Here is a 26,272-nt window from a genome sequence, read left to right as displayed (position 1 = left end):
AATAAATATTTTATTTTAAAATGCTTTAAAATAAATTGGAGAGAAAGCAGCTCAATATATAAATCAGTTATTTTAAAATAGAAAACAAGACAACAACTGTGATTAAATTAAAAGTTCAGAATGAATGAATAAAACAAACTTAAAGCAGCTCGACAGCTTCCAGGTTCTCGTGGATGATCTGCTCTAAGACCATGTGGAAGACCACCTGTGTGTTGCTGGTGTCTGTGGCAGTGGTGAAGTGGTGGTACACGGGTTTGTCAGGACAAGCGTTACACGATGAGAACATGGCAGTGATGTGGTGGGCTGCAGCATCCACGTCACCATCTGCTCCTACGTGGAACAAAGGAGGAAAAATTACAATTCTAGAGACGTCCGACTGAGTTCAGTAATGTGAGGAGTCGACTGAACTATAGTCCTAACGTCACCGAGTCTTAGCCATTAAATATTGATAAAACAGAACCGGCTTCCCATGGGAATCTGTACATATGTTTTTCTTCTCAATACACGAATAAAACATGACAGTTGCTACAGTATCTGTGAAAGAGTCTCAAATATGTGTGACCATGTTCAGTCAGATCTGATTCTTGGATACAGTGGACTGAATCCAAGAATCTTGATTACCCAACGGACAGGAGGTATGCAGTGACCTATTGTGCAAAACAATAAAGAGCAATGCATGCAAACAATCAGCAAGCAAGAACTGGCAAACTTTTTTTTGGCCTTTATTTAAGCTATCTAAATACGATTGAACTGAATCATCCTTGATCAATCTCAGTACCCATTGGCTATAGTCTGACGAGGATATACTGTAGCCTCTGGGGACAACTGTGAACATGTCAGGCGTGTCCGACTTAGCCGGCAGTCAGCCAAGACTTCCTGCATTGTTTACAGTCCACTGAGTAACTTGAGAAGCGACGGTGTGTTCAGATCAAAAGTGAAGTGAAATTCCCCCCCTCTAGATATGTCAGTAAAATAAACTGCGTCATTTCATGGCTCATTAAATCCCCCGGAGGAGCACCCGTTCATCCGTTTCTGGTGAATTTCACTGTAAATAGTAAGTCACACAGAGGCTGCACTCTGGCTTACTTCAGCGGTGTGAACGCGAAAAGAAATCGTTATTTACTTTAATTAACAGGTCTTACCTTTACCGAAATAACGTCATGATGCAGCTCAGTAAAAAGTTAAAATGAAGCTTTGTCAGGTCTGTCCTCAAGAGGAGAAGAACGACTTTTAAAATGCTTGTTTGTTGAACGGAGGTCGGATCGATCATTTCTGATGCATTCGAGGAAGTTGGGAAATCTAAACGCTGAACAGCTTTTGTGACACAGCGTCAAGGAAATTTATCTCCAATTGAATTTTAGCTGTTAGCATGCAGATGTTTGTTTATAGAGATGAATAAGAAGCTAGATCGTTGTCCGATAACTAATGATGGGTGCTGATACGTTCCGCCTGCTTTTGCTCTCCACACGGACTGTGGAGTCCTACATACGCCGCAGCCTGCTGATACGCGATTGGTCGCTATTACTCAGACTATAAGCGTAGCACAAATGGAAACCAGAATACTTTCCGATCTTAAAATCCACCCCCCTGCTGACAGATTCTACACTTTCATGTAGAATCTGTAAAGAGAGATTGTTTAATTAAGCATTTGAACAACCTTTGTTCCCCCAAATCAGAATGCTATAGTTTCCCATACTCAAGCAAACCAAATTACAAACAATATCACATTCACACAGGAACACTGAAAGGGGTAAAAAGTCACTCCTCTCCAACAAACCTTTATAACTTGAAATGTAAAATCTCAAGTGTCTTCCAGAGTGGAGGATCTTCTCCCGGAAAAGGTCTGTTTTGTTCATAAGCAGAATCTGTAGAAGAGGGAGAGATAACACCAGAATTACATTTTTTTAAGGTTATTTTTTTGGGCCTTTGTCCCTTTATTTAATGACAGTGGATAGAGCAGGAAATGTGGGAGGAGAGCGTCAGCCTCAAGGGTAAAATCGTATCTTCATATTGCCGTGCGTAAACAAAGAGCATCCTTACATCCTTTGTAATGCATACATAGTGTACCTCTCCACCCACAAGGGAACCATGCAGCAAGTATCTGCTCTGCAGTGACTCATGGATGGAGACTTTGCATCACCAGGCTAGTTCGTGAGTCAGTCCATAAAGACATAATGTACAAACTTAGTGTATCATGGACACTTTTTAGAGACCCCTTATGAATTGCAGAACTCTTAATTAGATTAGAGTTCTGAAGTTAAGTGCAGTAAACTAGTTACCGTGTTAAACAGTGCTCACAGTCAACTAACAACTAAAACCACCTGCATGTCAATAAAATCTCACTTACACGTGAAATCACATCCACGGTGTGCTTGGCACAAATTAACAAGCCGTAAACACACTCTAAAATGATATCCTATTGTTTTCTAAGCACATTAATAAGATAAAAAAGTCAACTAAAATAAATGCACATAAACTTACCAGTGATATACTACTGAAGACTGTGTTAGTGCATATGGATTGAAAGAGTTCAATGCTTTCCTGCAGTGGATTCTAAAGAGGGAAAGAATGAGGAGTTAACGTAGGAGATACAACTGTTCATGTCTGCTCTGAATGCAGCAAAAAGCCTTCCACTCATTATGTGATTTTAAATGAAGTAGTCTTTTTATTGTACCTCTGAAGAGCCCCCCAGCAGCGTCATGTCATAGCTGCTCAGGGCTACGACAAACAACACTGCCTGGATGCAGTCGAAGCAGCTGAGCCACTTCCTCCTGTCGCTCCGCTGGCCTCCGACGTCATACAGCCTGTAAACAAGCACAATGAAATCCAGTAATGCTTTATTCAGCCAGTAACTTGTTTACATTTGATCACATCAAGAATAAGTACAAGTGGGAAAAATGTGATTAATTGTTTATGATCTTCACAATGTTATAAAGCTGAAATTCCTCTAATCTATGCATCACCACATGCTGTTTGTTTACTGCAGAGTTCATGTGTGCCAAACTATCCAAATAATCTTCACAGGAATTTCATCAATGGTTGTAGATATGATATACCCACAAAAATGTATGCCAGTTAAATAATCATTTACCCTGATAAATAGATTATTCATGCCACTAGATTCTGGAAAAGTCGAATCATAATCTAATCCAAGAGCTACGCCTAAGTGACGGCAGAGGCGATTGAGTATTTGACCGTGGAAACGGAAGTCTTTATCGCTAACCGCCGGCTACATGCCCAGCATGTTCACCATTGTCCCCAGAGGCTATATCATCGTCAGACTATAGCCGATGGGATCTGAGATTGCCATTATGTTAACTTATTCACTGACAGATGGCGACTTGACACTGATTGAACAGAAAATCTATCAATTGTTACTTTAACAATCCATGGATAAGCTGTCATATTCATGAGCAATTATGGCACTAAAGTTGATATTAGGAAAGTGATGAAAACCTCAAACCCATTTCCAATATAGGGGCAATCCATTTCAAAATAGCATGTGGCACTAAGTGTAGCTCAGGGTCTTGGTGACACAGGTAATGAGTTCCAATCCTGGCCAGACAGTCTGCAGGTGCATGATTGCAGTACTCATGTCAAAGGCAATGAGGCGTTTCTCCCCCGGGTCAGGAGGCAGTTTTAACAAGCTGGAGGACAATAAGCATTAACCGTGGAGTTTGACAGCAGTAGAGAAAGAGAAAAGCACCACTCATGAGAGCAAGCAGACTTCTTTTCAGAATAAGAGGAAAAGCAAGACCCGACCTGTGAAGTGACACAACCTGCGAGCTCTGAGGAAATGTTTTTAAATGTAGCCATTTACTGGAACCAGCAACAAGGATGAGAGCGACTTCCTCTACAAGTTATTGAACAATTTGTAATTTTTAGATGTTTTTTAAAAGCAAAAAGGTGTACCCTACTATTGTCTGTGCATCTGGGAAATTACAACACATGAGAACCTTAATAAAACCTTATATTTTCTATAGTGCAAGATAGCATTTGCTTCTGAAAAGATCTCTGTTCAATATTTAACAATCTGAGTATTCTATCGTATTTTCTAAAGTGAAGCATGTTGATGCAACTCTAACCATAAAGAAGCTACAGTACATGCAATATTCATTTAGTTCTGGCCTGTACAGGTTCGGTTTCTTGTAATGACACACACTGAATGCCGTCACAGCGCAGGCAGAGGGCACAGGGAGCATCATCATGAATGGTTTCTTACTCTGAAGATACGTTAAAAAAGGGGGGGGAAAGGAGGTCTGAGTTTCAGTGTTTCATAGCTATGCCTCCTCAACATTCGTGTTATTATTCCTTGAATAAGTTTGTGCAGTGAAGCCATCAATATTTCATGGCTGAGTCAGGCCCTGGTGGCTGCCTCCCTCAGCTCAGACCGATGCTTTGGTCAGAGATCTTTAAAGTGTTGGTGGTGAGTCTCAACAAGCAGCTTTCTAAGACAGCAGTAGGTACAACAACTCCATGAAAATCAACTTACTGAAGCCAACAGTTAGTCAGGCGTATTAAAAATAATAAATTAGGTCAATTACTTGAAATCCAAATTGATCCCACAGAGGGGAAAAACTGCAGAACAGTCATCAGGGAACAAAAAGTACATTTTTAACAACTAAAATTAAACAAACTCTTTGTTACATGCTGTGCCTCCTCAGACAGCTAGCTTGTCACATTGACATCCAAATGTCACCCTCATGCTTTTGACACACATCTGCATCTTTGCGCAAATGCTGGTTCAACATGGAAGAACATGATACAGCAATACATAAAAGCACAGCGCTACAGTGCACCTAGCTGTCAAATCCTTTTAAAACTAACGACAAATCCCGAACACAAGTCTGATAAAGTATTAAAAGTGATAATCTAGAAGTTCTCAGTTTTGTTTTATTTGGTGGCACCTTGTGGCGCAATTGTGGACACATACAGTACGTCCCAGATAGCCAGACGTCCACGGTTTGCTGCCTTTGTTACGGTTCTAACTCTTGATTTTCCTCACTGGCGGTCGCTTTCCTTTTTAGACTGTTTGCCTTCATCTGAGCATCGAATTTGTTTCTTTTTCTTTGGATTTTCACTTATTGTTGAAGTTGTATCTGTAGTCATCCATCTTTTCTTTGTTTGTTCAGCCATAGTAGATTACTGTTTACTCACAACACTCACAGAGACCGGAAAAGCAGCCGCTTAGCTCCGCCTACCCTCTCTGGCAGACCAACCACTGCTGGGTGATGGAAAACGCGTCACTAACTGGGCGACAGTTGTGATTTATTCCGCTAAAGTCGCCACAGACACCCAGTCTGTAACAGTGCAAATGCAAAGGCTTTCATCAGTGGGCCATAGGCTCAATCACAATTGTGTCACCTCCTTCGGCGATAGATAGCGACTTAACATTTATTTAAATGAAAGTCTTCGATTATATCTTTAAAACAGTTTATCACCTACAGCCAAATGAGTTAACACAAAGGTGATTGATTCAAAGGCCCACTGATGACAGTCTGTGCTTTTGCAGTATTATGAACAGCTTGTAATTCCCTGGAAAAGTCGTTGGCACAGTTGTGCAGAGTGATGCGTTTTCCATCACCATGTGCCATTTGGTCTGCCAGAGAGGAAGCCATGAGACAAGGGGAGCCAACACAACAGACAGCTGGCATATGTGTTGCTATTCCTGTTTAATATCCAGGATAAAAACAGGACTTCTTCATTAGAACTGGTGAAGTGTTTCATAAAAACAGGACTTACACCCCTCTGTGCCACAACACATCAATAGCTTGACTGGTCATGTAAAAGTATAAGTTGGGAAGAGTTCTATTGTCCCTCCAAAGTGAAGAAAGATTAAATATTGTTTCAATATTAACTGTGTATATTCAGTAAGGCAACAGTGTAACATTAAATTTATAATATGACTCTTTAGTAATCTTTCAATGAGCCTGATATGACGTCATTAAGGCTTTCTACCTTTCTTAAGCCAATTGAAAGCATTACATCGGTATGTATTAATCTGTGCACAGCACGATATCATGTTGCAACCACTGCTGAATTAGCACCGCCAGTTTAATACGTCTTACCGAAAGATCATTTCATTAAGCTGAAACTGTGTCTCGACGATTCCACAGGTCCTCACTCTCACTCTCAGAACGTCCGTCTCAGTGGGAACGTATTTTGGAGCGATGATTCGTTTCATGTTCTCAAAGAAACTGGAGGGGGAATAGAAAGAGATCACCATCACCAACTGATGAGACTATAAACACTTCAGGAAGTCAGCTGTGAGCAGTCAGACGTTCAGTTCTAGCTCTTTATATCAGGCCAAGACCGTTCATGTTTTAGCTTTTTAAATGTAAGTCAATATAGATATTTATATGTATTTAGGTCTGCATGATATGAAGACAATCTGAGATGTGCAATAAGATATTGCGGTCATATGACTGCAATAAAGAAATAGCGGGCATATGAGCTTAGCAGTTCCTTTGTCTGACTGCTGTTTGGCATGTTTAACACAATAGCTGTGTTTGAAACACATTGCGTCTCCTAAATCGCAAAGTTATTCCAAGTAGCAAAGAGTGCTCTTCTTTTTCACAACAAGATCTTCATCGACCACATTTGCCTCCTTCCTCTTTTCTGTCTCAGCCGTGAAACTAGTAAACCTCGAGGTCTCCATCTTATTTACACCAACCAATCGGAAGGCAGCCGCTGGCTAGCTGAGGCTTCATCTGGTTGGCCAATTGGTGCGACTGCATGGCCCATGTATCCAGGGCTCCTTCTAATAGGCGAAATGTTTAAGGTCAATGTGAAGGCAGTGCGTTGTGGTGAAGCATATTTTCCTAACTGGCGAGATTCAGTGTTAACAGCAGAGTGTACACACACAGAACCTTGGAGGCCTAACTTGAATTTGACAGAACAAAAAGGTCCAACTGGAAAAAGGCCGTTGGTCTCGGCCTCTCTGGGAGTTAAAGTGGAACTTAAAGACTTGTAAACACATTTTGATGTGTGAGTAAAGGTGAGAGTTTTACTGCACACGCTAAAAAAGTTTTTATAGAATCTTTTGTGGCTCCAGAGGGAGCGGGGTGAAGTCTGAAAAAGTCTGACAAGTTTGAAAATGTAAAATGTAGCCCGCCCCTCATCTCTGCTGAAGGCTACATGCTCCGGGCTACATTAGCTGCTATCGACATAACACACCTGAATGTGTTGGTAGAGTGATCACGTTGGCGAGTATAGTGGACAAGCGGGAGCATGTTTACACAAGAAAGAGGAATGTGTGGAATTAAAAAAAGATATATATTCGGCTGCATTGATTTTGTTTAATTTTTTGATCTGTCCACCATCACTTGATGACTTTACAGCCTCTGGGAGCGTTAGTGCACTCACAAGTCTGCCGTCATATGCACCAACATGCATTGTTATCTGAGCTCCTGTAAACCATACGTGCAGCTGTAACAGCAGGACACGAAACAGAGCGTAGAAAAGATTTTAACCTACTGTATGGGCTGCAGATCTGTTAGTCACTGTATATTTTGCGACAAAAAATGCATGTATTTTGTCAATATACCGGTGAGTGGAAATGTTTGCCACTTCAGCTTTAGCTTGAATAAGACATGTCACGAATATTGTTTTAACCCCAATCTCGGATCCATTCGTCTACAGTCTGACGACGATATAGCCTCTGGGGACAACGGTGAACAAGCCGGGCGTGTAGCCAGCGGTTACCAATAAACGACTTCAAGTTAAGACTTTCTTTTCCACGTGCTGCATTGTTCACAGAAAAAGATTTTTTGAGTGATTTACTTTAACGTGTCTTAAGTTCGCTGAAATTTCAACATCATGATGCAGATTCGTAAAAAGTAAAACATAAGCGTCGTCAGGTCTGTCCTCAAGAGGAGAAGAAAACTACTTTTAAAATGCTCGTTTGTTGAACGGAGGTCAGATCGATAATTTCTGATGCATTCGAGGAAGTTGGGAAATCTTAAGTTGAATTTTAGATCTAGAACGGATTGTTAGCTGATTTGCTGCAGATGTCCGTTTATAGAAATTAATAAGAAGCTAAATCATTGATGGGAGCTGGGATGTCATTACAGAGCATTACGTTCCACCTGCTTTTTACTACCATAACACTTTCACTAAAATCCACGTCACTGCCTACAGATTCTACATTTCTATGTAGTCAATGTACTGCTTCACATGAGCTCTGATTACTTACTACCTGATCATTTCCACTCACAGCATTGACAAGTTATTAAAGCTAGAGTTGAACATCAATAGTTAACCTTCTGCAACTGCAAAGTACTTTTAGCGACATTGATAGTTCAGTTCATGCCAAGGCTAATGTCTGAGAAGCCATTTTACACGTCGGAGGTGCCTTTAGGTCCTTGGGAGCTGAAGTGTGTCACGACCCAGTCTGATCCAATATTTCCGGAGGGAGAAATCAATGCGGGGTCCAGCAGAGTGAGAAAGAGAGCTGAAAAAGAGCTAGCCGAGTTTCATATCATCCTCCAGCTCCAACAAGTTCTGATAATGAAGCTTTCACATCTTCATCTCACCCCAGTGTGGCCAACTGCAGTATGTTCTTACTGGGCAGATCTCCTCCCTGTTTCTGCAGAGAGCAGGACATCTACACAGTTTTTTCATGTTCATTGTAAAGCCTTTCTTAGAAAAATGTATCATTTTAAGGACTTTAAAGTAATAATCTAATTTAAATAAATGTCTGTTAAGTCACTATCTATTGCCGAATGAGGTAACGCAATGGTGATTGAGCCTACGGCCCACTGATGAAAGGTTGGCCTGCCAGAGAGGGTAGGCGGAGCTAAGCGGCTGCTTTTCCGCTCTCTGCAAGTGTTGCAAGTAAACAGTAATCTACTATGGCTGAACAAACAAAGAAATGATCGATGACTACAGTTACAACTTCAACAATAAGTGAAAATCCAAAGAAAAAGAAACAAACTCGACGCTCAGATGAAGCAAACAGTCTGAAAAGGAAAGCGGCCATCAGCGAGGAAAATCAAGAGTTACAACTGGAGCCAACCGTGGACGTCACACATGCAACACTGTCTGGATATCTGGGAAATGTGATCCTGCAATAACCGTTTATCGCCATAGGTGTCGCCAAAGATTACAACTTTAAATAATAAAACACTAACTGGTAAAAATGTTTACATCTGTGCCATTTCCATTATCCCTACATGTTTAAGTACTTAGCTTTCAGACTATCATAAAAGTGATTTTTATAAATTACTTGAAAAAAAATGAAAGTTAAATATAACAAAATGTGTTGGGTGGTTTTCTGATCACACTTGAAACTAAGAGTACCATAATGCCATTTAGCAAAATATATTCCACACTTGAGCTAACAATATACACTTCAGCTGATGATGCAACACACACTCAAACAATGATCTATTCTGATTAGTGGTTTAGGATCTCATGATACTGCACAGGGCTCTTTTGAAAGGGGCATTTACTGAAGGACAGCTACTGCTCTGCCCACATTAATATCAAATATCTGACACAAAGATCAGGGTGAAAACTCACTGGCTGTACTGCAGGAACATCTTTCATAACACGTTAAATGGACATAATTTGCAGTGCGACATATTGTGGTAAAATACATTTAAATGAAAAGTTATAAAGTATTTTTATCTGCCTCTTTAAACGTCACACACAATGCAGTTTGACACTCAATCATGTCTGTTTCATCTGCTCCGCCCTCCTGTATATCTGCAAACACTGCTTTTTAACTTGGTCCTAATTAAGCCTCCCATTTTTTAAAATGTCACATCATTTCCTCCTACAAGTTCTTCCCTCAGCATTGACAAGATGTGATGTCACGACTTCTAACTGGGCAATTTCCCTTGACATTTGCACTGTCAGTCATAATTGGGGCGGCATAGATCACTTAAGGTCACTGTACTCACTAGAGCGCAGAGTCATTCAGATCAAACTCGTAACCTCTGGATGCAGCTGCTCGCACCCCTTGGTCGGACCAAAGCGCACAGAGAGCGTGAGCCACAAAAGGAAGCAGCTCCTGGTCGTCCCCCAAACACTGACTGCAGGACAGCACAGAGCGAGCGTGTGTCTACAGAATATGGGAGAAATATCATCAGAACAGGTATATTTACTGTAAATGGGATTTTTTCCCCCTCCTTTAAAACTACAAGTAGATTGTGCTAACTGAAGGTACAAATGCAATCAAATTAAAGTTCCTTCTGCACTCATATTGATCACCAATCTCTATTAATCATCTCCCATTCACAGAGGAAGACTGACACCTAGTGTGATAAAGAGGGGCTGCAGTGAAAAGCAACATTCATGGGCTTTCTTCAGGAATCTTGATCATCTCTACTCGCCTTATTTTTCTTGTTAGCCAGGTTAATCCTCAGCATCCCCATTCCTCGCAGGACAAACTTCATTGAGTTCAGCATGTTGTCGAGCACTGCAGGCTGCGGAGGGAATGGGAGTCAACCCTTTGCAAGTAAAAGAAAGCTGTTTTTTTGTTCAGGTGCTGTTGTAGGAGGTGAAAAATGAAAGCTTAGTTAGCTCTGCAGCTGCCCAATACCTTGAAACTGACGAGCTCCTGTTTGGAGAAGCCATGACTGTGGATTATCTTAATCTGTTTGATCAGGGTGCTCTTCCCACTCTCTGCAGCTCCTGGCACACAAACCAGAGAATTGATTTTACTTCAAATTGTCAATACAGAAGTGCAACCAGATACAGGCGTTTATAATTATTTAGTTTAACCTACCAAGCAGGAGGATTTTCACCACATTCATCTCAGTCCTGGCATGTTCACAAAGATCTTGCTCTATTTTAGAGCTCTGCAGTTTAGCCTTTTTACCTTCCTCTGTGATATCCTGGTGGAGGCACATTCCCATGCAGATCTAAGGAAGAAGTCAACATATACAGTGAAGTGAAAACTTTGGTTAGTTATTTCTATATGGCTAATAAAAACATTTAATAAAACACTGATTCAAAACTGAAAACAAAATACTAATGCTTTTTGCAGATTGTGCTCCTTTTTCTTTATGATGACTTGTGTAAAAAGCAGTATATAAATACATTTCACTTACAAATATTAGACTACGAAAATATCTTCAGTACTTACATTTATAATGAAGTATAAGAAGAATAAGTATAATTTAGAACTAGCCAATAAGAAAGCTATTTTAAATGCCATGTTATATTCTGAGTAAGTGAGATACTTTCTACCATAATGGTGGGTCATGAGCTTAGGAATAGTCACAAAACTGTAACCCATTAATAGAAAATGTTATGTTTGTTTTCCCTTTCTTTCAATAACTGAATTAGTGAATAATTCACAGTGAAGGGCCATAAAGCAGCTTGCATATTAGCCAGAGGCGAAGCTTAAGTGACCTAAAACTCATTGGAGGAAGATGCACCTCTCACACTTAGGTTGAGATGTTACCAAAATGAAATAATTGTAATGTAATTAATATATTACCTGTAGTGGGACTGGCAGCTTATTTAGACAACAAAACATCGCGCTGCTTTTGCTCTGCACGCTGTTGTCGATGAAATCACAGGCTAAACTGCTAACAAACAGTGTTAGCAAGCAGCTAATTGTCTTAATTAGGAGCACGTGTGAGCGACCCCTCCCTCCATAAACGGTTGTAGAGCGAGTACACGCGCTTCCTTCAAAATAAGAGTACAATTTCATAAACAAGTGACATCTATAGATACTTAAACTTTTTTCAACTTTGTTATTTTAGAAATATAATCAAATGGGTTACATTTACTCAAGTATTGTAATTTGCCTGGACAACTTTTGAGACACTCTTAAATTTACTTTACTCTGGTAGGCCCGTTTCCTTTTTCTGCTATGCATTCTCCATCAAATTTTGGTGGTAAATATTGTATTTCTACTTCAATACATTACATAAATATATAAATCAAGGAGGAAAATAATGATGTTTTTATTGTTTGAAGTTTCCTAGCAGTATCTAATGTAGCTCAAATAACATCCAACCTTTACAGCTACATTAGAGTGAACACATGAATGCATCTGGAAATATAATTCAGTATGCATAGTTCTGAAATTTGCCATTTTGTATGAGTACTTGACTTGAGTGCTATAATTATATTTTGATGCTAATGCTCTTGCAAGAAGTTGGGTTTAAAATGAGGGAAAAATCTTTTTACCCCAAATTTATCACACAGCTCTATTTTTTTTGCACTTTTATAAGTAGTTTATAAATTAATAGATGTTAAAGATTTATGTACATTAAGTAAAAATAAAAACGTTTTTCAGTAGCTACCTTGACAACATTTAAATGCTTACAATTGCATTAATATTATACTTAAATCTCAATACTCTTTTCCTGCACTTCCTGCTTGATAAACAGTATGAGTTGACAAAAATTCAAAAAAAATTCATGTGTCCTTAAATTGGTAAACTCGTGATTTGTCTTGACTATAACAGCCAACATGAGCCCTAAATTCTGGGACATTTCTTCCTTTAAGAGTCACATGACTCTGATTTAAACCTGTAATCATATAGGTCACAATACATATTAACTTTTCTGCTCTCTCTGGGCACCAATCCGCTGCTTAAATAATCTACTCCTAATGGCCTGACATTTAACGAACTCTGTGTGACTCATTCATATGCTGTAAAATTCAGATCATTTTTTCTGATCAAAGGTCATTTCTGTGTCCAAATCATGACCTTAACCTTTTCTAATGTGACTCATGCACAGCCTGCTCGTTTACCGAAGCAATAAATCACACATTACCGTCCTCCTACACCCACATGTTTTTTTGTTGTAGTGAAAAGAAGAGGACAACCAGCCTTTTGAATTTAAATGTTATAATTATCAGCAATATTGTACCGTAGTCCAATCATTTTCTACAGTATTTATCAACTGGGAGTTGTCCATAACATAGATTATAGCCTACACTGAATACATTCCAACTTGACATACAGACATATTAATATGCTTTTAACCATATGAAATCATCTATACAGTAGTTAATGCAGAGGAGGTGAGTAAAATATACATCTACAAAAAATATATTATTTAATCCCATTTGATATAGAGACAGAGGTTAATTATTCAGGGCTCAATGACAGTAAGAGGTCTATTTCATGAGTAAGAGGTCTTTTTCATGATCAAGTCAACAACACTGAGCGTCTGTCATAGTTCTCATAGGTAAACTAACAAAACTAAAGTGTAAAAGCAGTCTGTTAAAACTCTGTAGTGTTCTCGATATTAGGATCAATCTAAGGAGTGTTGCTTAAAAAAATGCAGTTGCACTCAAAAAGGCCGGGCGTGCAGGTCTTCACGGTGTGCATTTCTGAGTTAAAAACCTGCTCTAACAATAAAACAGAACAGTTCCGATGATTTCCGAGCAGTCAGTGCAGTCTGATAGGAGCGAGGTCTGATATGTACATGAGGTCCAGTGAGAGTCCATCAACACCTCGAGTTAGATGCGGAGAATCAGAGGAAATGGTCTCCCCTGATTCTGTAGTGGTTTGAGCATCCTCCAGAGCGACTGTAATCACTTTATAATACAAACATACAGTACGTACAGTATATACAAAGATAGATCAGCTGTGGGGTAGCGCCCGTTGCTGGACAGAAAGCAGCAACACACCCACAGTTATGACGAATCAAATCAGTTCTTTAAAGTTCAATGCCTGACTAACATTGCAGTCTGTCCGAAGCCCATGAACACTTAAAAATTATATATTTTTTGAAGGCAGCAAAGTAAAAGTCCTTGAGGATTTAAAAATATTCGAAGACATAAAATAGACATTTGATCTCTTCCTTGCTCCTACTTCTTTCACCTATTCTGTCTGTAACTCAACAGTAAGCTGTCTGTATGTGTGATTGTTGACATGATACATGTAGTTGCATATGTAGGATATATGATTACACAGAAGATCCACACACACACACACACACACACACATACACACACACACACACTGTATACCTGATGATCCCACAGCAGACTATGCCGCCCTGGCTATAAATGGGCTGCTGTAGGGACTGCTGTTATTAGCCAGGATCGTGTGTGGAGGGTGTCATCACCGTTATAAAAGAGTTGATTATGCTTGACATGAGTTTAGATGAATTGAGCTTGTCAGTGCTATGTTGACACTTAGTTGATGGTGCTTGTTTTGGGGCCTTTTTGCAGCACAGCCTGGGGTCTTTCTTTAGTCTTTTCCTCCTCTTTTCGCTTCATGGCCTGGATCACTGCGATCTCTTTGGCCTCTTTCTTCTGGTTCCTTGCTTCAAATAGCAACCTGAATCAAACAAGGGGGAATATGAAAAGTACATAACAAGCTGTAAGACCAAACTAATATAGTTTGTTGTCATTATAATCTCTGTTTACAGAGTCTACGCAGAAATGTAGAATCTGCAGGCAGGGACGTGGATTTTAGGGATGCAGCATGTTCTGGTTTCCGTTTGTAGTGCGCTTGTAGTCCGAGTAACATTGACCAATCACGTATCAGCCAATCTCGGATCCCATCGGCAATAGTCTGGTGACAATATAGACTCCGTGGACAACACTGAACATGCCGGGCGTGTAGTCAGCGGTTAGAGATACATGACTTCCGGTCAAGACTTCCTTTTCCGTGTGCTGTAATGTTTACAGAAAAAGAAAGCGTTTTTCTTTTGAGTTCTTTGCGTGCTGAAATTTCAACATCATGATGCAGATTAGTAAAAAGTAAAAATGCAGCTTTGTCAGGTCTGTCCTCAAGAGGAGAAGAAAACTACTTTTAAAATGCTCCTTTGTTGGACGGAGGTCAGATCGATTTGATGCATTCGAGGAAGTCGGGAAATCTAAGCGCTAAACGGCTTTCGGTACACAGCGTCAAGGGAATTTATCTCAAGTTGAATTTTACATCTAGAACAGATTGTTAGCTGTTAGCATGCAGATGTCTGTTTATAGAGATTAATAAGAAGCTAAATCGTCGTCAGATGACGCTGATAGGACTACAAGTGTAGTCCAAACAGAAACCAGACCACCTGCCTTCCAGAAATCCACATCCCTGTAAATAGAGATTAGGTATCAGCTGTGGACATCAGTCATCTGCATTTGAGTTCAGCTAATAATCAATTCTACAAAGATTCAATCTGAGATGAATTCCCTTGACGTTGTGACACGAAAGCCGTTCAGCCTTCATATTTCCCAACTTCCTCAAATGCATCAGATCGATCCGACCTCCGTTCAACAAACGAGCATTTTAAAAGTAGTTTTCCTCTCCTCTTGAGGACAGACCTGACAAAGCTTTATTTTTACTTCTTACTAATCTGCGTCATGATGTTGACATTTCCGTAAAGGTAAGACCTGTTAATTAAAGTAAATCACAAGAAAAACGAGTTCTTTTTCTTGACTTGACTGGACTTGACTGGAAGTCGTTTATCTCTAACCGCTGGCTACACGCCCGACACCGTTGTCCCCAGAGGTTATATCGTCTTCAGACCATACTGTAGCTGATGGGATCTGAGATTGTTCTCATTACAGCAGCAAGCAAACTACTTTTTTTTTTCCCTATAAAGACAGTGTTTTGCCTCTTTATAACGTATAAAGTTGGCTTTTTTCTGCACCCACGCCTTTATGGATTTGTCTTGTAGTTGCAGTATTTTACCTGTTTTTAATTATCCTCTGCACAATGGCATCCGTAGTGAGGCTGTTCCCACTATCAACGGTCCGCAGGATTCCTTTCCTCCTCGGCTCCTGGATACGAACAAAGTAGAGCAAAATGAAAGTTATTCATCATCTCTGCGGATTACAGTGTTAGCTCTGTATGAGTGTGGAGTCTTACAGCATAAGGGTCGGATCCATCCTTGTCAGGATATATTTCTGTCTTTCCGTGGCATACAAGATCCACCTTTGAGGGGAGAGTTTTGTGTTATCTTATTAATTTGTCATTTCAGAGAACTTCATTATGTAGTCATGAGGGATAATTGTCTGTTTTTACCTTGAAATGGTCCAGCAAATCTTTAGTGACCGCAAACGGTGCACCAATCACCACTTCTGAGACATACTGTGAAAGAAAGCACATGACAAACTCAGGAATCGCTCCCACAAAATAAACTGCAGATAAATAACAAGAAGAAGAGCATACTCGACAAGCCAGGACGCTGAGCGTTCTCTCATGGACATTCATGATGGGGTAGTTTTTCCCTTTGTAACGATTCACCTCCTGAAAGACAGAATCAAAGAAGAAATGTAAAGTAAAATGTCAACACTGCACTCAGAGGACAGTAACTGTCTCACAGAGATAAAGAGGAGCATAAGGAGACTTACCTGATCAAAGTGCAACCCCACTATAATGTATGGCTTTTCTGCGAGCTTATGCACTGCTTCCAGGAAGTCAACATGGCCAATGTCTGACAGAAGACCAGTCAAGGATGTTTCAGAAAAGCTCTTTCTTAAAACATAATTATTTATAACTCACATCTTTCTGACACTGCAGCTTTTATAAATAGCAGTTGCAGAAACGTCTTACCTGGCTAAAAAAAACCTCTAAGTGATGTTTTAAAAAGGATACGGAAGAGGTCGAAGGCTCCTGCCACATAGATGATAGTGTCTCCAGGCTGAGGCTCCTGCCCTGAAGCAAACTGGATGATCTTCTGTGACGTTTGCAGGAACTGAGACACACCCGTCCAGGGACTGTGGCCCTTCTGACCATGTGACCCCCGTAATCCAGAAACAGGCAAAATGAGTACAAAGTGTAGCAATAAGACTCATGCACTTAAAGGAGCAGTTCGCCCCTGGAAAAAGCCACAGTCAGTCAAAGCTGGTGTTCACTGTAATCCATAGAAACAATATTTGAAATTGGCGCCATAGCTGTGGAGAAAGTTGTACAAACAGCTTCTACATTCCTACAACACCCAGCGTGCATCACGCCCCTCCCTCTGAAAGGAACGGCCCAGCGAGAGATGCTGCAGTGAACGTGACTGTTTTCGCAATCTGAAATACGACGAGAATATACCGGTGGATCTTCTTAAAAATCTTCAGGTCTGCAGTCTACATTTTAAACCTGCCGATTTTGAATGAGACATGACATCGGAAGCGGGCGTCCTAGATTGAGGAAGTGCTGTATAGCAAGCTCCCTAGCTTCCAGACTATGTAAAACACGTCATCTGGCGGAGGTTTTCCAGGGCCCATTGGAGAAGCGGATAGTGTCCTCCAAAGGCACAGAACGAGACTGCATTGTTTTCTACCATAATGGCATTAGCTCCCCATAATAGCATCATAGGACTGAGGTTGAAAATCGGCAAACTGGCCCTTTAAGTATTGATACACTTTTAAGCTGCCACATTGCCACCCAGTGGTGTGAGTAGCAATGTCGCATCTGGCTAACGGAGAGCGGTCCCACAATGACCTGGCACATTTATTCAACCCTCGCCAAATTCACAGCGTTCCAGTCTAAACTGTTGAAATTGAAAAGAGACCCTCTGCTGCTTTCACACTATTTAAACCCCCAGCATGTTGACTCAGAGTTACTTTCCCCATCCAGAAACAGAAGGGGCATTCACAGTTTGCTGGCAAGGCCTGCAGCTTGATTATAAAGTGGGTCCACAGTAAAGGCCTTTGTTAAATAATGGTGACATCTGGCCTACTTAGCAACTTTGACTACTTCAATGACATGAGAGAGGGAGCTAAATGTGGTTTTATTTATACGCCAATAAAGAATTGTGCTATGCTGAATATTTGATATTGACTAGGTGATGAATATGTTTGGTACCTACCTTTCCGAAGTTGTCTGTGTGCTGCTGGTAGTCTGAACTATCCTACAGAGAAGAGAGTACTGGGTTAGCCTTGTATTGTCTTTGCTGCCTCACGACATAAGGAGAAAATGTTGCTGTACTCACAATGTTGCTGTGGTGTGCTTTGGTCATCAGCAGCATCCTGCCAACCAGATCTGTGGTTGAAACTCCCTGGGTTCTCTTACACTCCCTGTAACAGCAGAATACAGCATGTAACATCTTTAGAAACACACACAAAACATCCCATTCTGATTGTATCTTCCTGCATGTTTCAAAAGGAGGCTCACCTGTAACGCCCGGACTTCTTCACCTCTTCATACGTGTCTTTCCCATCCACTGTTAGTGTTATATCATCTGAAACAACAGCACACATGGCAGCTTTTATCAACTCAGTGATCTAGCATTGTACTTGGAACTTCACTTGTGGCCCCCTGGTGGGCTGAGAAAGTACTGCAGGTAGGCTCAAAGAGAAATGCATTTAAGTTTTTGTCTTTCAGTTTAAAAATGTACTATTTGCACCTATTTTGCTGCTTTACAAATTGTTACATATATGTGAATGGATAGTTTGTTTGCACTGCATTGCTCTCGGACCACTTTTACATTGATTTTTTCTGATAAATAATAAAATATATTTTTGGGAAACACTTGTTGATCAGATTTCGGATAGATCAGATCCCATAATACTTTTAAGGTTTCAAATTTAGGCCTCAGCATTCTTAAAGAGGGGGTATTATGCTGTTTCACATTTTAAGACACCTATAATTTTACACAGTTGGATGTCCAAACTAAACGTGTGTGACGTTTGATATCTGTAGGTTAAAATATGTTGGAGGAATCCCCAGGCTTCTCAGCTGAGTCTGCTGTGAACGCCAGGTTTCACACAGCTTTTTCTACACACTGCACTTTGTGACGTCACAAAGTGCAGCCTCAGCAGGCTTCGGAGAGCTGGCCAATCAGAAGAAAGTGGGCTTGTAGGGGGCGGGGTAAAGGTACAGAGCTGACTGAGCTGTTTCAGGCAGAGGGCCTACACAGAGCACCAGTGTGTTTTTTTTAACTGTAAAGTATGCTACTCCACAGGTATGACAGAGTGAAATATGAAGCTTGAAATTAGCACCCTTGAAGTTTAAGAATGGCTTTATTAGCGTGTCTACTTAAGGACATAAAGTAGTGATCTACTGTACCTCCATGCACACAGAAGTCACAGTTGTACTTGTCGAGGGTCCCGAGGGTGGTGACATAAGGCGCACCTTCAACGACCTCGTCCACCCACTTTATGGCCCGTACCATCTTGTATCTTTCTGCCTGAGTGAAGACCGGCGGACCCTTGTGCTTCGCAATCTCACCTTGAAAGCAGAACACGTACAGAACACTCATAAGATACTGTTGACTTACAAAGTGTTAACTGAGATAAACAGAAAACTGGAGCAAAGGACATTCAGACAGATTAAATTTAGGGAGTGAATTGGATATTGCCTTCGTCCTTGAGATATTTTATTAGCCTTGACATTGTAGTCATACTGGGTCATCTTACTCCCAGTGTGCTATAGAAGGGCGCGGCACAATCGTAGCACTTCTGTCACAATAATCCCTGAAAAGTGTAAAGCGATGTTGGAGCTAAGTGTAGGAGGAAGCTTGTATCATGAGCTCTTACTGTCTGTGTGTACTCCAACGATGAGGTAATCTCCCATGGCCTTGGCCTGTCGCAGCTGGTTGGAGTGGCCATAATGGACCATGTCATAACTGGGAGGAAAAGGATAAGAAAAATAGAATATGAATATTTAAAAGTTGCATCATCACAGAAGCTGTATTAGAGGGTTGGTTTTAAAAGTCAAAGAAAAAGGATTTAGTGGATTTGTAAGTTTCATACATATTTTAGCTATGCAATGAATTTTCTATTATTCTAAAGTGTTTTTTAATCACGTTGGGGTTTTTTTCGTTTTAAAAATTGTACACGTTTTAATTATTTTTCAGAGCCTCTCCTTCCTCATGAAACGAACAAGCCGTTTGCCATTCAAAGGTCAGACCTGAGCCACAATTGGCTGACAGTATGTCATTCTGGAAAAACACGCAGTTTTCACTTTTTCACTGAGAACGATAAACACCCCAAAAATGTGAAACCCATGTAAAATATGAGAATACCCATTCAAAAGGTATGACCCCTTTAAATTACAGTCGTTAGGTTTGCTAAAAATTGAAACGCGTTGCTCGAGTCTCCTCCAGAACACGATGTGCTGGTGAAGGAAGCGTGGCTGATCTGGATGAGAGTTGTGCCTGCGGTGCTCTCAAAGCTTCAAACAGCAGCTTCACTCAAACACTAAGATGTCTGAGTTTTCTTTAAAGCATCATCAAAGTATTTTTGAAAAACTTGCAGTAACTTTGTCAAAAAAAAGAAAGATGATTAAAACATTTAAACAAATTAAAAGCAATGACTACCTGAAGGTAACAGATGAACATATTGTCAGTTCATTAGATTAAATATACAAAACTACCGATGTGCCCCTTTAATATTTATAGCTCCTGATGTTATCGATGTAATTCACACACACAATGTGATGTGCTACACATCTGATCAAAGTCTCAGCACAAATGTGTCACCAGCACAGTGTGTTTTCCCTCCCTCTCCTCTCCACCCCAGCTATGATACCATCTGTAGATAATTAGATTAGCGCAGATTGCAGACTGAGATTGTAACATGGTAATCTAGCATAGTAATAGTGAACAGATGGGCGTTAGCCTTCTATCACTATTACCCCTGCCAACAGCTGACATCAGAACATGATGTTGGTGCACAAAAAAGAGAAGAATGTGCTCAGACGGACAAAGTTAGAGAAGAGAAGAATCACTTCTTGTATTCATTTAGTCACCATCAGCAATTCTGTGTGAGCAGAGAATCACAACAATGACAAAATAAAGGTTTAAGAGGGGGACAAATGGCACCGGAGTCCTCTTTATATTACCATATTACACGTCAGCAGCCTCAGGAGTCAGGTGTAAAACAGCGCTATAAATAGCATCCTCAAAAATCAATAGGAAAGCAGATGAGACCTGGCAGAACTACAGTGCGTACACAGCCACAATAGTAACATAATCCAATGTTGTTTTCAGTCCCAAGCTATGCTAATGAAAGATCTGCACCTTGCTGTGTGCTGTGTCAGTATAAAGCATCCTGACTACACAGGCTGGTCTGCACCTGGGGGTATTGCAGCACTAAAACAACTGTTACTAGTAGGATATATGCACTACTTGGATAATATGTGCAATAAGGTAAAGGCTTGTAGTCGAGGAAGTGCATTAGAGAATTTCTGTGTCGTGTGCTGTTGAAATGGGATCCACATGTGCAGGCTCCGGGGCGATAGTGCAGGGCCAGAAGAATCTAGTAACGGAGGGAGGTGGGGGGCATTTGGAGGTCAATGAATAGAGAAGAAAACTCTGAGACCCAGACGGAGTTACATAAGACCAGGAGGCTGCTTCTGGGGTGTTATACTAGCTGTTTGCCCGACACGTGTTATCGAATTCCTGTTGTATTTTTTAGCAGGGATAGATCACGACAGTATCGCTGTTGGGGGATGAAATATTAATTAGCGTAGCCTGTTAGCGGACACCCAAACAGCACCTGTGCTTTACAAGAGCAGACAGAATACAACGGGACAGGTGTAAGATAAAAAAAGAGGGGCACAAAAACTCTGACAATAAAACTGGCTCAATTTGATGCTGGACTTAATATAAATATCTGGAGACAAAAAGATAATTTTTTTTTTTCATTGCACACCTCATGTTTAGTCCCGAGAGACAAATAGTCTCAGATAAGTCTGGGCAGAATGGGAAACACACTATTACGTCACAGAGGCTTTAAATAGCCGAGTTTATAGTCTTGGATTGATGCAATGCCTCAGCAGTTACACCATGCAAGTGGACCTTACACTCTTCCCTGGTGATGATTCTCTGACAGCTGATCTTTAACCCTCGTCACCTCTTTCGCAGTGACAAATAAGAAAAGAAAGGTCTGTACGCAGAGTGGGATGTGTCGTGACTGCGTTCTTTCCTTGGAACTTTCCTCTCATGCTGCTGACAGTGCAGGATGTCACTCTGGGTGATGATGTCCAGTCGGGCTTCAGGGGGAACAATGTGCTCAGTGACGGGGACCGCTGCACGGGCCGCGGCGGCAGGAGCAGGTGTGGGCCGGAGGGGTTAGAGGGGTTAATGGCATGAGCTCTGTTGACATTGGCTCTTCTTTGCGTGCTCAGCCCACCGGTTAATATTCTGGCATCCCAAGTATTCTGCAACATTCCATCAAACCACGGATAGCCAGCCACACCTAAATGGCAGGAATTCTACAAGAGAAAGGCTCCATAATCCTGGCCTTCATACAGAAAGTCAAAACATTTGACTTCGCCGCTGCACCATGGAGCCAGGCTCTGTCCACCAAGGCTTGGTGTTTCTCCAACAGAAGGCAGCTGGGCATCTTAAATGGCCAGTTCTAGGGATGCAACTTGTGATTATTTAATTATGGTTTAATAAGTCAGAAAATAGTTATTCAAATAGCAAATTCAAATGCTTGCATAAAACCAGTAAATAGTCAGTTATGCATCATATTTGACAACCAAGTAGTGCCAAATTCATGCATTTGAGATGCAGGAACCAGGGTGAAAACAGCATTTCTGCATGTCTCAACAATAGACAAATGATCTAAATTGTTGGTGGTTAATTTTCAGTTGATCAATTCATTGATTGAACTTTGCAGGCCCGGTCAGTTTACCCACATTTTTGAGATATCTGCTGTCGGAAAATTGTGCTGCTGACTCAATAGAGTGAAAGCAATGTCCCGATAACCTTTGATAAATAGACCCCACTGTCAACAGTTTTGCACTTTCTGCAGGATGTTGTTGACTTTTTCACGTGTATTTATGCATTGCTTGCCACAGACATCATTCAATTTGAAGCCATTGTGAACGCCTATGCAACACACAGGAATAACACTGTACACTTTCTGTAGTGACGTTGAAGTGATCCTTTTAAAACCACTTCTACTTCTACTATCTAAAGTCTATAACCCCACCTGGGCGAGTCCGTGAAACCTGTTCAGTGTGTTCAGCTAGCCTGTCACATGATAAGTGGCCAACAGTTAAGTGTAGCTTCCATCATGAGTCATTTATAAGCCAGCAGAATATTGCTGCTTCTCCTGCTGGGTGTCGGATAAAGTCTTTGTTTGTGCAGCCTATATTTTGGTTGCTTTCTGATATTGTTTCCTGTATTTTTCTGTGGTTCTTGTTGAACATCTGTTCTGATTCATATTCAATTTTAAGAAAGTAATATGAGGCCTCCAGAGCCATTTTCTTTCGGCTGTTGATGTACATGAATGTAAACACAAGTGCTAATTCTTCATGGTCTGTCACTGTGTGAGCACCTTGCTCTACTCTAATATAATTGTTCTTTATTCCATTACATCACACCGAAGGTAGACACCCTGTTTGTAGAGCTGCCATTAAGGCATCGTGAAAGTAATCCCAAGAAAAGTACAGCGGCCGTGTAACACGATGCTATGGTGGTGTAATAGTACACGTTTTGACTTGTTATAGCAAATGACGCCCAGATGTTGCTAATCAAACAATGGCTCTTTATATTCAGGTGTCCCAGGGACAACTGAATCATGTATGTCGACTCAACATCTGGATTTCCTGGAGGCTCATGTGTCAGGTGTGAGATTTGACGAAGCCGTTGTGGGTTGTATTATGTATTTTTTTCAATTAAAAATGGAGAACACCATGGATATATATGTGCTTGTTTTACAATAAGATAATTGGACTGGTAAACTATGGAGAAGAAGATGTTGGTTTAACGCGTCTTATAGTTTTATACCTGTTTATTAGTCAAGTATGTGGAACACATGTTTTGATTTTAACTTATTAAGTGAGATCAAGTTTCAAGATGTGATTAACAAAAACAAGAGGATGAAATACTTGAACATTTAGTGGCCACATGCAGTTATTCCAAACAGTAAAAACTGAGCCTTATTCTTGCTTTATTCCTAATCTGAACACGTTTGTTGAGCGTGTTAAGGTGGAAAATTTAGCAAATGACATATTTGAAGCTGAATATACAAACTATTTTGTTGCAATATCCTATTTTGGAACTTTTGAACAAGCTACTCACAATGATGTGAATTTCAGCAACAAAGGTCATACATCTGTCCTGGTGTTATTATGTAATTGTGTCTGTACTGAGATGGAAAATTGAGACAAGGATGTCCCAGTAGTGATGCAAAGTAACGGAATGTAATGTAATCCTGTCCTGAATTGCAGTGGTTGTTTGTTAAAACTCTGATGGTACGATATAAAAGAGCAGACTATTAAATTAAAAGTTTGGTGTATATCCCTGGAGGATGAAGCAGCAGTCCTGTGGGAGCTCTGCAGCAGGCCTGTCCCGGTGCTGGGTGACACATTCATTCAAACCTGGCTCGAGGATGCTAACTATGAGGAACAATGTTGTAGCATCTCCATCACACATTCAATCTTCCGGTTTGTCACTCACCAGCCGTCGCACCACACCCGGATCCTTCGCCTCCTCTTCTCGGGACTGCACGCTGCAGCGCCGGGGGTCGTCCCTGCGTCTTTCCCGGCTGCTGCTGCTGTGTTCACAGGGTGGTGATGCCCGTTCTTGATCATATTGAAGCTGTTTAGTTATTCTTTTTTTTTAAAGTGCAACTAAAGCTACAGAAGGAGTCCCTACAAATGAGATGGTTAGCGGACCGTGTCGGTTGTGTGTCCCCTTACAGTACAGGACAACCGGTTTCTGTGTCAGTATCAGCAGCAGCAGCAGCAGCACTGCGATGCGCCAACGCCTCCTCGACCGGCGACGCAGTTACGCACGACGCCCGGCGACGTCAAGTCAACCAAAGAAAGCAGCTACAGCGCGAAGGAAAGGAGCACTGTTCATAAAACTCCCTGCATCACATATTTGCAGTCCCTGATTTTATTTTGAAAAGCCCCAACGTGAAGATAAGTGTTTATTGTGGCAGACTTTGACACAGGTTGAATCGTACGATGGCGTGCCGGTGTACGCAGCCGACATGTTGTTACATAATAGCAGCGTTTTCCACCGTCATGTGACAATATCTGGATTCCCACAGAAATAGCAGGCTATCTGCCAAAGCTGTCTTTGATGCCATGCCAGTACATTAACGGTTCGCTACTTAACTGCAATTTATCCCTTTTAAATGAACAACAACTAAAACACAGGAAGTGTAAGTCCTGTATCATTTTAAGTTTCAATTATTGAAACATATTCAGCGAATTAATCTAAATAATCAGTATTTATAAGATTTATTTTTAAGATATAACTTTTGCCCTCTGGCCCTTAAAATGTATTAATAGTTATGAATTGTGGAAAAATAAATAAAGAAAATCCTAACATGGGCCAATTACATTTATAGGCCACCATTGTGCAGTCCAACAGCCCTGCAATAAATCTTTATCTTAGTTAAGATTAAAGTGTTCTGTTTTTGTTGATAGTGTTCACTGGGTTCACTCCACACAAAGATCCTTTAGTGGTGTGATGTGTTTAGGGTACTTAAATCAGCACTCACCAGGCCTTAAAACTGAGTTTAATTAAGACTTACACAGTGTCAAGAAAATCTGTACTGTATTGCTGTTATTCATTTTCATTAGATATTACACTTTAACTTAAAGTTCTACCCATAATTTGTGTCTCAATATACGCGTGACAATCACTCTTTTAATACGAGTAATATTTCCTTATTCCAAGCTGGGAAGAAATGATCGACTCTTCTGTTTGAGTCGGTATCGCTTGTGCACTGAAGGGGAAATCCTTGTGAAGAGAATGTGGCGTCATCTTGTGGAAACACCCCGTTAAATCACACAAAGTCTTTACACAGAAGAGCCAGCAGAGGGAAACCCAGCCCCACTTATAGCTGAGCTGGGGCAAGGTTAACTTCTCCTCGTACAGGCAGTACTATTCCACATCCTGGTATCTGTAGTCCTTTCTCTACTGTTGATTTGTATCTTTTATTTGGGAGGAATGCACATTAACATGTGTTACCCCTTCATATGCATTTAACTGCTGATGTACATAAGAAAAAAATAGATTCACTTCCTCCCAGTGTAGTATCTCGTATAAACAGGCATGTCCTCTGCCGTGGTGACATTTGCAAAGGAGCCCCATGCCAAGCTTTGGCAGGGCAGACGTGCTAAATGAACGGCCTCGCTGATGGGGATGGCAACATTAATTGTACAGCGGGGGCTGTGCTGGGAGAACTGGGGCAGGCACCTGCTGCAGAAGTGGGTGAAGATGAAGAATGCTGTCCTAGATTGGCCACCAGCTCACCTTAACCCAACCTGCCAAATTAATCAAGCCTTCAGAGGCCATCCGGCTGTCTGGGGCAGGCATCCGAGGAGGGAGAGAGGAGCCTGTTTTAAGGCACAGGTCACTTAGACCTGTAGGAGCTTCCTTCATTTAAAAGAACAATACCACGCTGCAATGGTGCAAAAGCACTGGGGTTTAGACTTGCCCTGCAGGACGGA

The 26,272-nt window shown here is 40.9% G+C and overlaps 2 protein-coding genes across 2 annotated transcripts; both read right to left on the bottom strand.

The window, feature by feature from the left end:
• Positions 1 to 139: 139 nt before the first annotated feature.
• On the bottom strand, positions 140 to 11,488 carry LOC138603109 (guanine nucleotide-binding protein G(o) subunit alpha-like). The gene is made up of 10 exons (XM_069674782.1): positions 11,450 to 11,488; positions 10,733 to 10,868; positions 10,547 to 10,638; positions 10,338 to 10,430; positions 9,906 to 10,066; positions 6,069 to 6,197; positions 2,675 to 2,804; positions 2,482 to 2,553; positions 1,778 to 1,865; positions 140 to 330 (listed from the first exon to the last, which is right to left on the bottom strand). The coding sequence occupies exons 1-10, from the start codon at positions 11,486 to 11,488 to the stop codon at positions 140 to 142; spliced, it is 1,131 nt and encodes a 376-aa protein (XP_069530883.1).
• Positions 11,489 to 12,828: 1,340 nt separating this feature from the next.
• LOC138602760 (ethanolamine-phosphate cytidylyltransferase-like) lies at positions 12,829 to 24,483 on the bottom strand. Its single transcript, XM_069674327.1, has 13 exons — positions 24,264 to 24,483; positions 19,387 to 19,475; positions 18,917 to 19,078; positions 18,023 to 18,089; positions 17,841 to 17,925; positions 17,718 to 17,759; positions 16,514 to 16,646; positions 16,270 to 16,352; positions 16,088 to 16,165; positions 15,941 to 16,006; positions 15,785 to 15,850; positions 15,608 to 15,696; positions 12,829 to 14,257 (listed from the first exon to the last, which is right to left on the bottom strand). Exons 1-13 carry the CDS (start codon positions 24,395 to 24,397, stop codon positions 14,113 to 14,115), a joined length of 1,239 nt encoding a protein of 412 aa, XP_069530428.1. The 5' UTR covers positions 24,398 to 24,483; the 3' UTR covers positions 12,829 to 14,112.
• Positions 24,484 to 26,272: the final 1,789 nt, after the last annotated feature.

This window comes from Semicossyphus pulcher, unplaced genomic scaffold (genome assembly GCF_022749685.1).
Source record: "Semicossyphus pulcher isolate SPU_LCO1_2020_fin unplaced genomic scaffold, fSemPul1.0.p SCAF_23, whole genome shotgun sequence".
Lineage (NCBI taxonomy): Eukaryota > Metazoa > Chordata > Actinopteri > Labriformes > Labridae > Semicossyphus > Semicossyphus pulcher.
This window is presented reverse-complemented; position numbering and strand designations above follow the sequence as displayed.

Coding starts and splice junctions, on each gene's coding strand:
- LOC138603109 (XM_069674782.1), bottom strand. CDS start 11,488: ATGTTTTGTTGTCTAAATAAGCTGCCAGTCCCACTACAG. Junction 10,869..11,449: donor AGCTGCCAGTCCCACTACAG/GTAATATATTAA, acceptor CTTCTTCCTTAG/ATCTGCATGGGAATGTGCCT. Junction 10,639..10,732: donor GGTGAAAATCCTCCTGCTTG/GTAGGTTAAACT, acceptor TTTGTGTGCCAG/GAGCTGCAGAGAGTGGGAAG.
- LOC138602760 (XM_069674327.1), bottom strand. CDS start 24,397: ATGATCAAGAACGGGCATCACCACCCTGTGAACACAGCAGCAGCAGCC. Junction 18,090..18,916: donor TGACTTCTGTGTGCATGGAG/GTACAGTAGATC, acceptor CTGTTGTTTCAG/ATGATATAACACTAACAGTG. Junction 17,760..17,840: donor AAGCACACCACAGCAACATT/GTGAGTACAGCA, acceptor TCTTCTCTGTAG/GATAGTTCAGACTACCAGCA.